The sequence below is a fragment of the Spermophilus citellus genome, assembly GCF_964194105.1.
Source record: "Spermophilus citellus genome assembly, chromosome: 15".
Taxonomy (NCBI): Eukaryota; Metazoa; Chordata; class Mammalia; order Rodentia; family Sciuridae; genus Spermophilus; species Spermophilus citellus.
In genome coordinates, this window is record NC_138195.1 from 29,494,372 (window position 1) to 29,509,195 (window position 14,824).

Genomic DNA, 14,824 nt, shown 5'->3' on the forward strand with positions numbered 1-14,824 from the left:
AATAGAACTACCATATTTTGTTAAAGGTCTTTGGCTTGATGTCAACATTTACAATTCCATGTAACCCCGTAAATATATTAGACTTGTTTTAATATCTTATAAGATGATGCAGTCATTGCTAATTAGCTGAAATCTTTATAGAACTACTTTTCTCATGAAAATCATTCAATTTCATTAGTCAATAGTTTGTTATACAAAATTATATTTTCTTCTATTCATTTAAACTTGCCTTCTACTTTTGCTGTATTCTGGAGGTAATGATCTTTTGCTCAAAGATAATTCTGGGATTTGATAATGAATACTATCAAATAAATTCTGTTTACCTTCACTATAATGCAATCATGCAAAACAGCAGTGAGACAAAAATACATACAAGAGAAACTGCTTAAAAATAGAACTATCCCTTACAAGGACATTTGCACTTCAACCCTCTTTTTCTCAGCAAAAAGTTTATGCATCTTTAAAAGCTTGATTTCTATAATCAGTATACTATTCTTATTTTATTTAAATGTGGAAATTATATAGCAAAACTGACATTATGTACCTTTTTGAAATAACCAAAGTATCTATCACAGAACTAAGGGAGAAACAGAGAAGGGATGATAATGAAAGTCAGAAATGTCTCATACAAGTATCTTCATTTTCACACATTGAAAGAAAGAAGAACAAAGGCGAGGTCCAGGTAAGGATTTTAATATTCAGTAATATCTTTCCAAAACCTACTGAAGCATCTTTTAATCCCCTATGAATTCCTAGACTTACAACATCTTGGTAACATTTTGCTTTCCCCAACACTGTCGCCTAGGCTGCCTGCTCTCTGAATCTTGGTTTCTCAGTTCCTTTTCTTCTTAATATTATGCTGTTTCTAATTGAGGTTTTAGTTGTGTCATATCTCTGACTTTTGATCTGTGAATAAAGAATCCATACTTCTTTCACTATGCTTTTCTTCTAAAAATTTCTGGTAGTTTTAATCTTTCTGGAGAACTTAGGAGAAGAATAAAGATAAATCCATCAAAAATGGAGGCTTATAAATACCTAGTGCCAAAAACTATTTTTCCTATATACACTTTACTTAATATTTGGGAATTTTTACAAAGACTTTTTTTTTTAAAGAGAGAGTGAGAGAAGAGAGAGAGAGAGAATTTTTAACATTTATTTATTTATTTATTTATTTATTTTTAGTTCTCGGCGGACACAACATCTTTGTTGGTATGTGGTGCTGAGGATCCAACCCGGGCCGCACGCATGCCAGGCGAGCGCGCTACCGCTTGAGCCACATCCCCAGCCCCAAGGACTTGTTTTATTATTCTGTTCATAAGTCCAAAGCCTCTTGTACGAGATGCATGTGAAATTTCCACTGCATCTTTGGATGTGCACATGGCAAGGTTTGTCTAACTTCTTGTTAATCTAATGGTCTTAAAATTGACAACCACAAAATAGAGAAAAATACCAACAAAACATTTTAAAAGTTTTATCTAGGCCTACTGATTTTGACAATGGAAGGAAAAGATCCTATAGGACAACACCTAAATTTTCCCTAACACCATAATTGTTTCAAATAGATGAACAACCTTCATGCCCAGGTCCCTTCTCTTCTAACCACATACTTCGGCAAGAGAGACTTCAGGAACAGAGTGACTGGATTCATTTAGTGTTCCTTAATAGGACTTCCTCCATCTTTCTGAGGCAAGTGTGTCTTTGACGCTGTAACTCAATCATACTCCAACTGTGGAATATGTGTGTAACGGTTAATCATACCTTCATTAGTCAGCTGTGACACCCTTTCCTTTGGAGATGTTGCTTCAAAATTATAGAGACACCTCAGTATCATCTTTTATTTCCCAAATGTACATAAAATGACACAGGCTGTTTAGCATTAGACAGCAATAAAGTTAGCCAATGACAAGTTGATTCACAATGAATTTCCCAGTTTTGCTTAATATAGCATTTGCTATATACCATTTTTTTTTTTTTTTTGGTATCAGGGATTGAACTCAGGAGTACTCAATCACTGAGCCACAACCCCAGCCCTATTTTGTATTTTATTTAGAGACACGGTCTCCCTGAGTTGCTTAGTACCCTCGCAGTTGCTAGAGTTGGCTTTGAACTCACAATTGTCCTGTCTCAGCCTCCAGAGCTGCTGGGGGATTATAGGTGTATGCCACTGCGCCTAGCTGACGTTCTTTTAAGAAGCCCCAAACCCTTAAAAGTGAGAGTTTGTCTTACTGGCAAAATAGGATACACAAGTATTTTATTCTTACCAATTAAAAGATGCAGGAAAGGAGAAAATTAAGAAAGTTTAAGAGCACGGTTTTAAATAATCTTATTATTGAGAAGTTTTTTGGATTGCCTAAAGAAAAAAATATGAAAACTTTTTCATGAATTGTTTCCTTAGACTTTTAAGACAAGAATGATTACACATTACATTGAATTTTCTGGCAGGAGTTTGACCATATTTATTTTTAAAAACTTAATGCTAAAGAAAAAAGCAAAACATTTATTCTGTAGGTCGATATTTATATTACTTGTGATAGCACTCCAACAACTTTGGCAGCATTCTGAGTAGTTGGCAGTTTCTACAAAATATGCCAAGTAAGGAGCACAGCATTACTACGCTGTATCATGTCACATTTTTCCAAAACACAAATATTGAACTTTCGCCACATGTTCTTGTACAGAACTGCTATGGCAACATCTTTGTAGCATTCCCAAGCTCCTCTGAAAAGTAGTAATATAATCAGTGCAGAAGAAGGTAAAACATCATCATTACTGTGGCTATAATTACCTGGTTGGCAAAATTCTGTACAGAATCACATATTAAAACAAAATTTATTTAGTAAAATAAATGTCTTATTTCAGCTCAGCTTTTATGTTTGCGGGAATTAGTTAATCTATTAAAAATGTACATAGATCATTTGTCATATTTATAGGCTTTTTATTCTTTGGTTGCAAATTTAAACTTTCATTGTAGAACATTTAGAAAATATAGGTTACTTCGGAATAAAAGTAGGTAATCATACATAAATGTGATTAAACATGTGAGAAAGAATATTTTCCAATCATAGTATTTTCTTATATTTTGGGCAAATGCTTTTAGAATTCATTTCCAACTTACTTAAATGAGTTATGATAACTATAAGTTCATATGCTTTCATTATCAATATGGTTTTTTAAAAATAGTCAGAATATTGTCTTTATGTGATTTTTTAATACAAGAAAAATTTAGGGTAGATACATAAATTCAATTAAATGGAAGATAGAAATACTGAAGACATTTTGAATGATTACAAAGAATGTTCAAAAACATAAAATTGTACCAATTTTTCAAATAAGTAAAATAAATCTGTGATGAAGTGAACTATTGAAGGTATTATATGTATATATTATAAAATTTTTCTAAGTGTGTATAGGCTAAGTTACAGAAAAATCTCACTTTCTAATAAACCACTTTAATTTAATTTCCTTTTAAAAATGTTAATCTGGAAGAACACTTTTTAAAGTAGAGAAGAAGTAGAAATCAAACAACCCCAATGGAAGGTCTACCACAGAATCAGCAGACAAAATGAGCAGACAACATTCACACAGAGAATAGTTTGAAATAGCAGAGCCCCACAGATGTCCATTTTACTTCTACCTAATAAAGGAGACAACTTTATTCATACATTACAGTTCAAAGATGCAATGAGAATGCTAAAAAACAAAATCTTGAATATTTATTTTTATTTTGATACGAAAAATTATCCTTGAAGCTTTAGATATGTTCAATCTTAGTTGTTAATTACTATAGACTACACATGAAAATTGGGACTTTCTCAGGTTTCAACTTTTGTCATGTTCACTCCTTCAAGCAAGTTCAAGTCACCCCTTCACTGATTATATCACTAAGTCTAATTAGGTTTGAATCTTAGTCTTCAACAGATTTCAGACAATTTAAGTTTGCAGTATAAGGCTTACCTGTGGATCACTTTTAAGGAATATATTGTGTTTCAGTTAGAGAAGTTTATGCATGATTGTCAACTCTACATATTGACAAAGAAATATCCCAGCCCATTGGTATGTATATTCTTGTGCTGACTCAGAATCACCTCCTCTCAATCAGAACTAAACACGTGAGTTCACTGAAAGAAGCTCTCAAAGCACTTGGCATAATGTAAATGCATACTATAGACAAATTAGAAGGGAATTATTTATTAATTTGGATTTGGATTTAACATCTCATATGATATCAAATCAGGTGTTTAATTTTGATAAACCCTTCTTAGATAAGACAATAATAAAACAACTCACTCACCATTCCGACTCTCTTCATCAATAGCAACTATGGTGGCTGGTGGTCCTCCCCTAGCTAGTTTGCAATCTAAAGAGAGAGAATGATCAAAGGTAAGAATAACAACTCTAGGAGAACTCACTCCAAGATCAAATACATTGAGATATACATTGATATTTACAAAGACAAATCATACAACCAAATTAACATGTATCATTATTTAAAATATTTTATTATTTAAAAAATATTTCCTAAGAACCACAGATTCCTTACCACATCACGACATAGTCACTTTGTACACCAAAAAACTATTCATATCTTACTGAGAAAACACCAGCAGAGATCACTGGAGAGAAGAAGTCCTTCAGGACAGACATAATGAGATGATAATTTAACCCAAAGAAATAACATAAAGGAATGATTAACAAGGATAAATGGTAATTAAAGCTTCACAACAAAAACAAACATAATTGGACTTTAATTGTGATAAAGGGTCTAATTAAAGAGAGTGAATAGAATTTTAATAATGTTCTAAAAAGAATAAAACAAAGACAGACAAGCAATGCTCATGAGGTTGTTTGGGGTTTTTATTTTTGTCATCTTACCCTCATATTGCCAGTCTGCAGTCAAAAGTATAGAGTCATCAATGGAAGCAGATCAGAAAAATGGAAGAAAGAAAGGAAGAAAGAATATATGTATATATTTAGCAAGAGATTCACGATATAAAAACCACTATATAATAACAGATACATTGCCTAATGATTCATGGAAATGGAAGATATAAAATCTATCAGATGTTATAATTCTGATAATATTAACACATTAACGTGATAATATACATAATTAGCATTGTAGAAACTATTATAGACAATAAAATATCATAAAACATTGAAATTTTTTACAAAAATACACATTACTTGTGCACAGTCTATTACCTGCAATGTTGAAAAAACTTTCTGTGTATTGCATATCAATCAGTAGTGGTAACTAATTCATAATTTCAAACACTGCTAATACCTTGCTGGGTATCACATGGTATGAACATAAAAATAGTATCATGTGCTATAATATAGATGGCAGTTACAATGTGAAAGATTTGCCTGAAAGATGTCAAATGTACATATCTGAGACAAAAAACGTTCTTTTAGGAGATACAAAGTCAGGGTGATAGAGCTGTGTCATATATATTTGACATACTGACATATGTATGTGTAAGTATTTGACATATTCCTGTACAAATATCAGATTAACTTTGCATAAAGACTTCCAACTTTATGTTTTTGAAATATGATTTTGAGATTTATTTACTAATTTTTTTTCCATTTTTATGAATATGTGTATGAAAAACAAGGTCTTTAGCAAGCACTGTTCTGCATTGTAAGGTGTGAATTCTCTCACGTGAATCAAAGAAGCTGAGAGGTGTATGATTTTGCTCTCGTCATCCTTGTCAGTGTTCTGGGAGTTTGAAGTCACAGTGCTTTTAGACCTATGATAACCCATGCTCATCCCACTTCCTCCTGTCTTCCCCAGGTGTCCTAACATTCAGCTCCTCATGTTTGTCACCTGTACTCTTGCAATGTTTTTATCACTACTCTCCCAGAAGCTTTATCCTCATCCCAAATCAAAGCTAAATTATGACACAAAACATCTTACATGCTTCCTTTGGAATAAGGAGAACACTTCTTTGAACAATATAAGCAAATATCCATCAAGGGTTCATAGGATAAAAGCTTGGTCCTTGGTGTGGCAATGTTGGGAGGCAGTACAACTGTTAAAAGGTGGAGCCTAAAGGGAGGTTTTGGGTCACAGGGAGTGTTTCCCTCAGAAGGGATTAATGTGGTTCTCTTGGGACCCTGGTTCATTCCCATAAAATTAAATTAATATAAAAGATCAAAGTCTAGTCCTAAAACCCCTAAATCTCTCTGGTGTTGTATGCAACAGTGTATCTCTCTCTCTCTCTCTCTCTCTCTCTCTCTGTCTCTCTCTCTCTCTCTCTCTCTCTCTCACACACACACACACACACACACACACACACACACACACAAATCCCTGTCATCTAAATGTTATCTGTTACCAGGAGGCCCTTATTTGAGGCCAAACAGATGCAGTTATCCAATCTTGAGTTTACAGCCTTAATCTGTGAGTTAAAAAAAAAAAAAAACCTCTTTATTTGATTCATTTCCAGTTTCAATAATTTTGTTATAGCAACATAAAAAGACATATACAAGCCCAAACATCTTTTACTTAGAATTAAGCAGCTTGCCTTTCTATCACATGAAAATACTTACTCTAGTTTCATCATATCTTTTAATTATAGGAAAATTTTGTTACTTAGTTTTGTTTTTGCCTGTATTTTGCCTGTATCTCTGCTTAACAGATGTTTCCTTCCCTTTAGAATTATAAATCTCACCTATTTCATATCTCTGACTCATAATTATTTTATTCCCATGTTCTCATAAGTTATATTTGTTTCATTTTCCTTCCTTTATATATTCAAAATTTAATCAAACTTATCAGTTAATTGCTATGTACTAGTATATAGATTATTACCATATAGTGCATGGAAATTAAAAGAAAAAAAAAGTAATCAAGAGCTCTTTTCTTCAAGGATTTTAGGTGGGAGTGGTAGAGACCAGAAGAAATACATAAACACCCACACAGGTATGTAGAATGTTGTATATGTGAAGTCAGTTCTTTAATACATTTTCTAATAACATATGACTGAAAAAATAGATAATGCATGTAGAGAGAAGGAATAGGAGAGCAAGAAGGTGGAGGCAATTTGTGAAGGATATAAAAGATAAAACTCAATCAGTTCTAAAAGAAGATATTCAACTACCAACTCTCTCATCTGTTGCATGGTGGACAATAGGTATTTTTCAAGATCATTCCCCCATATATACATAGTCCCTGCCTTAGTTAAGGTCATTATAGCTACAGAGAGTAGAAAAGAATATATTTTAGTAAATATCAGTAGAGGAATATATATTTAAACAAAAAAATTACTTTATGTGTAGGTAGCCTGAAGGGGAAAGGGAAAAACAGGTGAGTTGAGTGGAATATTTACAAGTTTTTCACCAATTTGTAACTATTATCTTTAAGGGTAAACTTTCTTTATACGGATAAGCGAAATGATACTGCCCAAATCCCAGCTCTGCCTAACTCTCCCACTCTTTCCATTCTCATAGTTCACTCTCCATCTTACCAACACAAATTAATATTTTACATCTGCCAAAGTATATTTTTCTCTTCATTTTTCCCTAGATAATTTTACTCCTCTGTCAAGACACAGTCAAGGCATCACTACTAGTAGAAAACTTTCTATGCTGCCATTCTGAATAAAATGCTTCTTCTCCATATTCCTGAAGTACATGTTGTTTTCCACCAGATAAATTACAACAGTCTCTCTCACATAGGTTCATTAAAACCAATTATGTGTCATATTCATCCAGTAACTCTAAAAATCTGATAAGGGTTCATCCTGAAAGAATATTTGCTGAATTTTTCTGAACTGTGGTCTGCCCTGCCCATTGGACCTCCTTCAATGAGAGCAGTCCATAAGTCTCTATCTTCATTTTCTCTTGCTAGCAGAAACTCCCCAGGAGTAAGACTCTACTATGTTTCCTCAAAGTCAGATCCTTTTAGATAACTCCCACTAAGGTTGATTCCTGCAATTTCCAGATGCCTCCAGTAAGATGTTATCATGTATAGAAGGTCAACACATACTTTAGATTTTGCTGGCTTCCGGATCAGTGTGTGTATATGTATATGTGTGTGTGTGTGTGTGTGTGTGTGTGTATGTATATGTATCTATATAGATATGTATATATCTTCATATATAAATAGATAGAAATATATTAAAATAAATACATAAATATACAAAATATCAATATATAATATATATTGATGTATAAAAATGCATACAATATATAAGCATATATTTATACATATATTAATGTACATATATTTACCTTTCTTAGACTCACAACACTAATGAAGAGAGATTGATTAGGCACATGAACCTAATCTGTTAATAAGCTTATTCATAACAGCCAAAGTGTTTGTTTTTAAATGTTGCATTAATGAAAGGATAATTAGTTAGTTTTGATATGTACCAAACATTTTAATAACAATAAGCATATTGAGAATTATCTTGAACAGAAAATAATTTTGGGTGGAATAGCTAAAATGTATCATAAATGTAAAACATCATAATCAAGATCAGAGTGAGGACTAGAAAGCAATTTGGAGGATTGAATCGTGTTCTTTCTGGTCTATGAATAATCTGTCTGCCACAGGGAGACAGTTTAGCTGCTGACCCTGTATCTTGGAAATGGTCTTTTGTAATCTATTTAATTTCACCCTTGACTGTTCTGGTTAAGTCACAAAATCATTGTTTTTCATGCCTAAAATTTCTAACCTCTTAGGCCTCTATCTGTTTCTAATATCCAATTTGTCAAGAAGCTTAGGATATGAATACTAATACCTGAATGCTCAGTGTGACTGATTTATGCAAATGTGTCATCAAGCTAAAAATAACCTATATATTTTTAAAAAATCTTACACAACAGGATGGATTTAAAACCCAAAAAGTTATACTAAAATCATATGTAAAGACTGGTTTTAAAGATACCAAACCTATGATATTCTATCCTTATTGTAGACTGAAGCCTAAGACCATTGTAGTGATCGATTAGACAAAAGCAATAATCCACAACTGTCAAATGTTCTCCTTACCAGAAGAGGGTGCATTCAGGAATTATAATCCTAATCTCAAAACTGCATTTTTTGATCAAGCAATGTTTTTGCAAAAAACTTCAGCACTTCTCACTCCAAGGAAATAGAAAGTTACCTTTGACCCTGACCATTTCCTATTTTTTCTATATCACATTCGTCACTAAGTCTTGAATTTAATCCCTGAAGAAAAACTGCTCATGGATACTACTGCCTTCAATCTCCAGTAGCACCAAGATCACCTAATCTCTTAGATCACCTCCTAGGTTTTCCTAACTAATTGTCTTAAAAGAAATCTTGTCCCAATGTTTCGTTTTAAGTTTCTATATAACCAGAGTGATTTTTGACAAGTACATGCTTGCTTACTTTTTAATCATTTACCATCTCTTTTAGGTTAAAAACTAAAATATTTTATGGCCCACCACCCACTGCATAATATAATTTTAGAACAAAAGTTGAAAATATTTCATATGGTATACAGGGTTCTCTCCTTCCTTTATCATCTCACCTACTTCCGTGCTCCATTTTGCTTCCACCATTTCCAACAGATACTTCTGTACTTTCATTACTTTATTTTCCACCCTGAATCACCTCAAGATTCTCCAATATTGCATTTATTTCTCATTCCTAATCTTTAAGACAAATCTGTCTTTCACTTACCCATACTAGTCCCCAGACTAGGTAAGTTTCCCTAATATGTACTCTCTGCCCCATGGAATCAATTTAAGAGTATCTGATTTCTAAAGACAGAAAACTCAGTATCAACCCAGACTTTGTTTCTCCTCCTCATGCCTATGTCCTTTCAGTGCATTTCATGACACATAATTGTTTACTAGCAACTATTTGTTAAATCAAGAGTGAATGAAGCCTGCCACAAGGACATGTGCCTGAAATCCCAGAGATTTGGGAGGATCCTGAGTTCAAAGCCAGTCTCAACAACAGCAACGTGCTAAGCAACTCAGTGAGACTCTATCTCTAAATAAAATACAAATAGGGCTGGGGATAAGGCTCTGTGGTTGAGTGCCCCTGAGTTCAATACCCAGTAGCCCCCCCCCCATAAAAAATGAGTGTCTTCTTTCAAATTTATAGTGATAAAAATATTTCTCTGATTTATAATGATCAAAATTTTGACATACTTTATAACCTAATTTTCCATTGTTTTTATATGTTTTTTATTATTTAAAATGTCCTCAAGTAGAAATAATGGGGGAAAAATGGGAAACAAACTTGCTGTGTAAAAGTAGAACCATGAATGCTTTGTTAGCAAACAGAAAAGTCTTCCTTTAAATTAAAGTATGGCAAATTCTGCAGAAAGTGGAATGATTTGGAACTTGTTATGACAGATGATAAAGAACTCACAATAATAGAAAAGTAATGAGAAGAGAAAGAGGGAGAAAATGTTCACCCTCTCCAATTTTCTATAGTTTATATTGGAATTCACACTCTGGTGAGCCTATGGCATGAGCTGAAGAAATGCTATAGAGAAAATTTGCTTAAATATCCTAAAAATAGCAAAATGTATTATAAATGATAGCATATTCCATTAAATTGTAACTAAAATAAATAAAACTCAATGTCCTCACATACTAAAGATTGTTTGATATTAGTGGCCAAAAAACTCTTTGTCTCCTTGTAATTTCTATTCATCTGTTTTCTTACCAGCTGCCTATAATTGAAAATGGATTGTTCCAGCACCTAGAAAATTACTTGATTTAGAATTATTCTATAGTTGTCAAATTAAGGAATTTCCTCCTCTGTGGCAAATGAATAAAACAAATAACTCATCAAATCCTGGGTCTTTGCATAGCTGCTTCATAAAGGAATTGATTTCTAAGTGTAGTGTAGTGGTTAAGAACTAGTGATTTGAAATTTGGAAGTATAAGTTCAAATTCTAAAATTGGCTTTTAATAGTTTTATAATATTGGACAAATTACTAACATATTGTACTCCATTTGTATAAGTGAGAATGATAGTAAGCAAAACTGTCCCATTTATGCTTTTATAATAAGGATGAAAAGAGATAATCTCCAGTAATTTCTGAGCATTGTGCCTAACAAAATGTCTAGGCATAATTGTTATACCTTTACATCTTTATAGTATAATTATTTTAAGAAATAAAATTGGTAAGCCTTTCTACCTTTTTTTTCCCTTGATCCAAGGACAGATAGTACAGATTCTCTATATATGTATGGGATGATGGAGTACATTCTTATTAAGAATTAAAGGGATCATATGAAATGTCACTGATGGTCTGTATGGACAGAAATCTGATGGAACTTCTATCTTAAATACCAACCACATACACTACCCCAGATTGAATTTACTAGAATAAAAGAAAACTCATTGACCTGAGGTTTAAAAAAAAATATTAGAATGGGGCATTCACTGTCCCTACTGGTCCCATTTTAGTCCTGCCAAGTGCTGGCGTTTGGTCCTGTGTAATCAAACAGAAAAATCAAGGACGAATCACAAATTATCTGAAATTTTTATATCTGTCAACATTCCTCTCCTATCAGTTTGCAGATTCACTGTCACCTGATATCTCTTGCTTAGGTGTTTGCAATTTTACACACACATTCACACATACATTCACTAAATCAGTTGCTTAGTTCAAAGCAATCTGGCCTTTCACTCACAGAAGCAATGAGCTCTCTTTAAATTTCATGCTACACAAACATTTTATTTTCAATTTGTGTCACAAGAAGCAGCAGAGGGACTGTTCACATTTTTTCCTGTTGATCTTTGATATATTCATTTCCAGGAAAAATACACACAGGAGTGGAATCTTAAGACAGGGACTCCTTGTTTTACATCTTGACTGTCTCACCCAAAAGACATGGAATTTAACTAGAATGAATGAAAGCAAAATGAACTGAGTAAACTAAAGGGTAGAAAAAGGAAGTCATTTTCAATTTAAGATTGGGATATGCTACTGATGATTACTCTTTTCACATTAGCATTTATAGATTTCAATTTTTCCACAGAGGAAACAAGGTATGTATGATCCCTCACTGTCACCATTAATTGGATTATGTGATGGAATTAAGACATTCCAATAACATGATCTAGTCAGACCTACCAAGTTAATTAATGATTATTGCTCTACACCCTATGTTTCTCACTACATTTACTGTAGAGGCCATGGCTCACTCAGTATATACTTTAAAAAAATCTTATTTACTTCATTTTATTCTATTTTGGTCTATCAACAGCAGTAGACTGATAAACAGACAATAAAAAGTTGAAGGATCTAAGTAATAAAAGAAAGGTTAGTCAGGGGCTGAAGTAAGAAAGCAGGATAGGAAGTACATTGTCAGGAGAAGGCTGACCCAGAAAATCAAGTCAATATTTTCAGGTTGTTTTTGTTCATTAGGAATAAACATTACTACATTTTATTATTTTGTGATTTCATATAAATGCAATGTCAAAACGTGTAAATCCTCAAACTCCTATTATAATTCTCTTATATGTAATTCTTAAATATAATACTGTTTGAGTTGGAAGTTCTTTGTATTTTCCTTCCATTGATGGTTACAATTTTTCTTTATTTGCTGAAACTTCCAGAAAATAACAACGCTTACATTTGATGAGTCAAAAAAAGGATGGAATAACTGTTGGTCCAATGTCACCACCAACATCAGAAGAGACAACACAGTGTTGTGGCTTAAAACTCAACCTTCAGAGTCTGCTCAGGTTCAATACTAGCTACATATAACCATTTCCAGGATCTTGGAATGTCTATTAAATCTGCCATAGCTCAGTTGCATTAATTGTAAAAGTCATTTTGTTTTTCAGAGTAATGCTGGACTTTAAAAATGCTTACTAAGTTATTATTAGGGAAATTTTTATTCTAAACCTTGAGAAAGTGATACACAAATATCTTTTCATTTTAAAAACAGTGACATATATTTTTGAATATTTCAGCACCAGTTTCTTATACTTACATTAAAAAAGTCATATTTTATTAGCTCATCAATTTAAGCTTGGAATAGTTCTCATTTTTATGTTCATTTAATGTACTAGAATAGTAACTTAATACATGTAATTTTATGGCCTCAGATTGTTCAGAATATGTAGGGATAACCAAAAAATGCAAAATATCTTTTTTCTTATGTCATCAGAGCAATGTGCATGACTGAACTAAATAAATAACTTTTAAAATAATCTAATATAAAATAGATGGCTTCTCCCTTCTAAAAGCTTATAACACTGTAGTTTTAAAATGTCCCCCAAAGGGTCATGTGTGGAAGGCTTGGTCCCCAGCTAATGGCACTACTGGAAATTGGTGGGATCTTTACAAGGTGAGGCCTGTTAGTTGAAGAAAGCAGGTCTTTGTGGCTTTTGAGCATTTACTATGTTCCCAGTCCCCTGCTCTTTTAAAATCTCTCTTTGGTTCCTGACTACCATGAGGTGAGTAGCTTTTCTCCTACATGTTTCCACCATGAGTTTCTGTCTACCCACAGCCTTTAGGATAGAGCGAACCAATCACAGACTGAAATCATGAACCGAATTAAATCTGTCATCCTTTGAATTATTTTCCTCTGGTATTTTGTCATAGGGATTAAAAAAAAAAAAACCTGACTAACTGTTCTTCATAAGATCTTGTTCTCGATTATTCTAAAATCTCCCTAAATGCGTTTTTGTGTTTTTTTTAACATTAACCAACTTTTCTTCATGTTACATAATGAAAAAAAAAAGGCAGTAAGAAAGGGCTATATTTTTGCATCCATGAGAAAAACAAAATTATTCAAGAAACACTTTATGTAAGCAGTTAAAGAGTTTACATCTACATTTTTTGTGAAAACTAATTTGTTATTTTATTTTCTAATTATTCTTAATGAGAGGCTCAGAGGAAATTCTCAATCTTGATTTTTTACTAGGAGATTCAATAAGGTCAAAAGATAAAAGCTGCAGCATCAACATCACTATTTAAAATTACATTCTTCAAACGGAGGTATTCTTAAGAAGTCTTTGTTTACAGGCTACTTTGCCTACTTAAATAGAATTATTTTCCACAAGTCAGTTATGTATACCTAAGCTTTCATTAAAAGAAAAAAAATTTATAAGCATTTACTTGAAAGATATATTCATGTAAATTTCACATTGTACTTTATATGACATACTTCAATATGAAACAATTCTGCTAGATTTAGAGTGACAATGCATTGAAGGAATTTTTTCTATTGAAATGAAATCATATAGGTTTACAATCCTGTGATCTTGAAAGAATGTGTTAATATTTAACGTGTTAATTAACTTTTTGCTTACATAGGACTCAAGGTAGTTATTAGAGAGAGCAGGAAAAAATTACAGGGTTGTCCTTGCCTAGCATGAGGCCTTGGGCTTGATCACAACCCGGAAAAAAAAAAATTAAAAGGAAGAGTTATCATTGTCTGGCAGAGAAAATTAATATATTTGAATATATACAAGAAACAGACACTTAGCAATGTTTCTTCAGTGTCCTACTTTTTAAAATTCTTTTAATGTCATGGAGTGAGTTTGTGGTTCATTTAACAAAAGGGAAAAAGTCTGAAGCAAGAACAGATATGGGTTGGGTCTGAAAGTTATGGAACTAGCAGAACCTAAAAACAAAAACAAACAAACAAACAAACAAACAAACAAAATCATTTGCTACTTTCTCCATCTGTCTCATTTTGCTTTCTCAGAGTTTTTTTTTTGTTTTTTTGTTTTTTTTTTTTGCTATAACTGTCTAGTATAGTAACAGGTTATTCAGAGTCACACAGGTAGAAGTCATTCTGCAGCAAATCTGAATGTAGAATGACTAGCTCTAAATTAATCTATGTTCTTACCACATTTTCACAA

General features: G+C 32.6%; 1 protein-coding gene across 12 annotated transcripts in view; it reads right to left on the reverse strand.

The window, feature by feature from the left end:
• The window catches only part of PCDH15 (protocadherin related 15), a gene marked incomplete at both ends in the record, with an annotated part of 726,342 nt that overhangs the window by 591,551 nt on the left and 119,967 nt on the right, over positions 1–14,824 (reverse strand). For 8 of the 12 annotated variants that reach the window (XM_081268810.1, XM_081268808.1, XM_081268818.1 and 5 more), the window contains one exon: positions 4,292–4,357. The exons of 1 other annotated variant lie outside the window; for it this stretch is intronic. In XM_081268810.1, the coding sequence (XP_081124936.1) occupies positions 4,292–4,357 (66 nt within the window). Of the gene's footprint in view, positions 1–4,291; positions 4,358–4,872; positions 4,888–14,824 lie in introns of all 12 variants that reach the window. 3 more of the 12 variants (XM_081268809.1, XM_081268815.1, XM_081268811.1) reach the window with 1 other exon arrangement.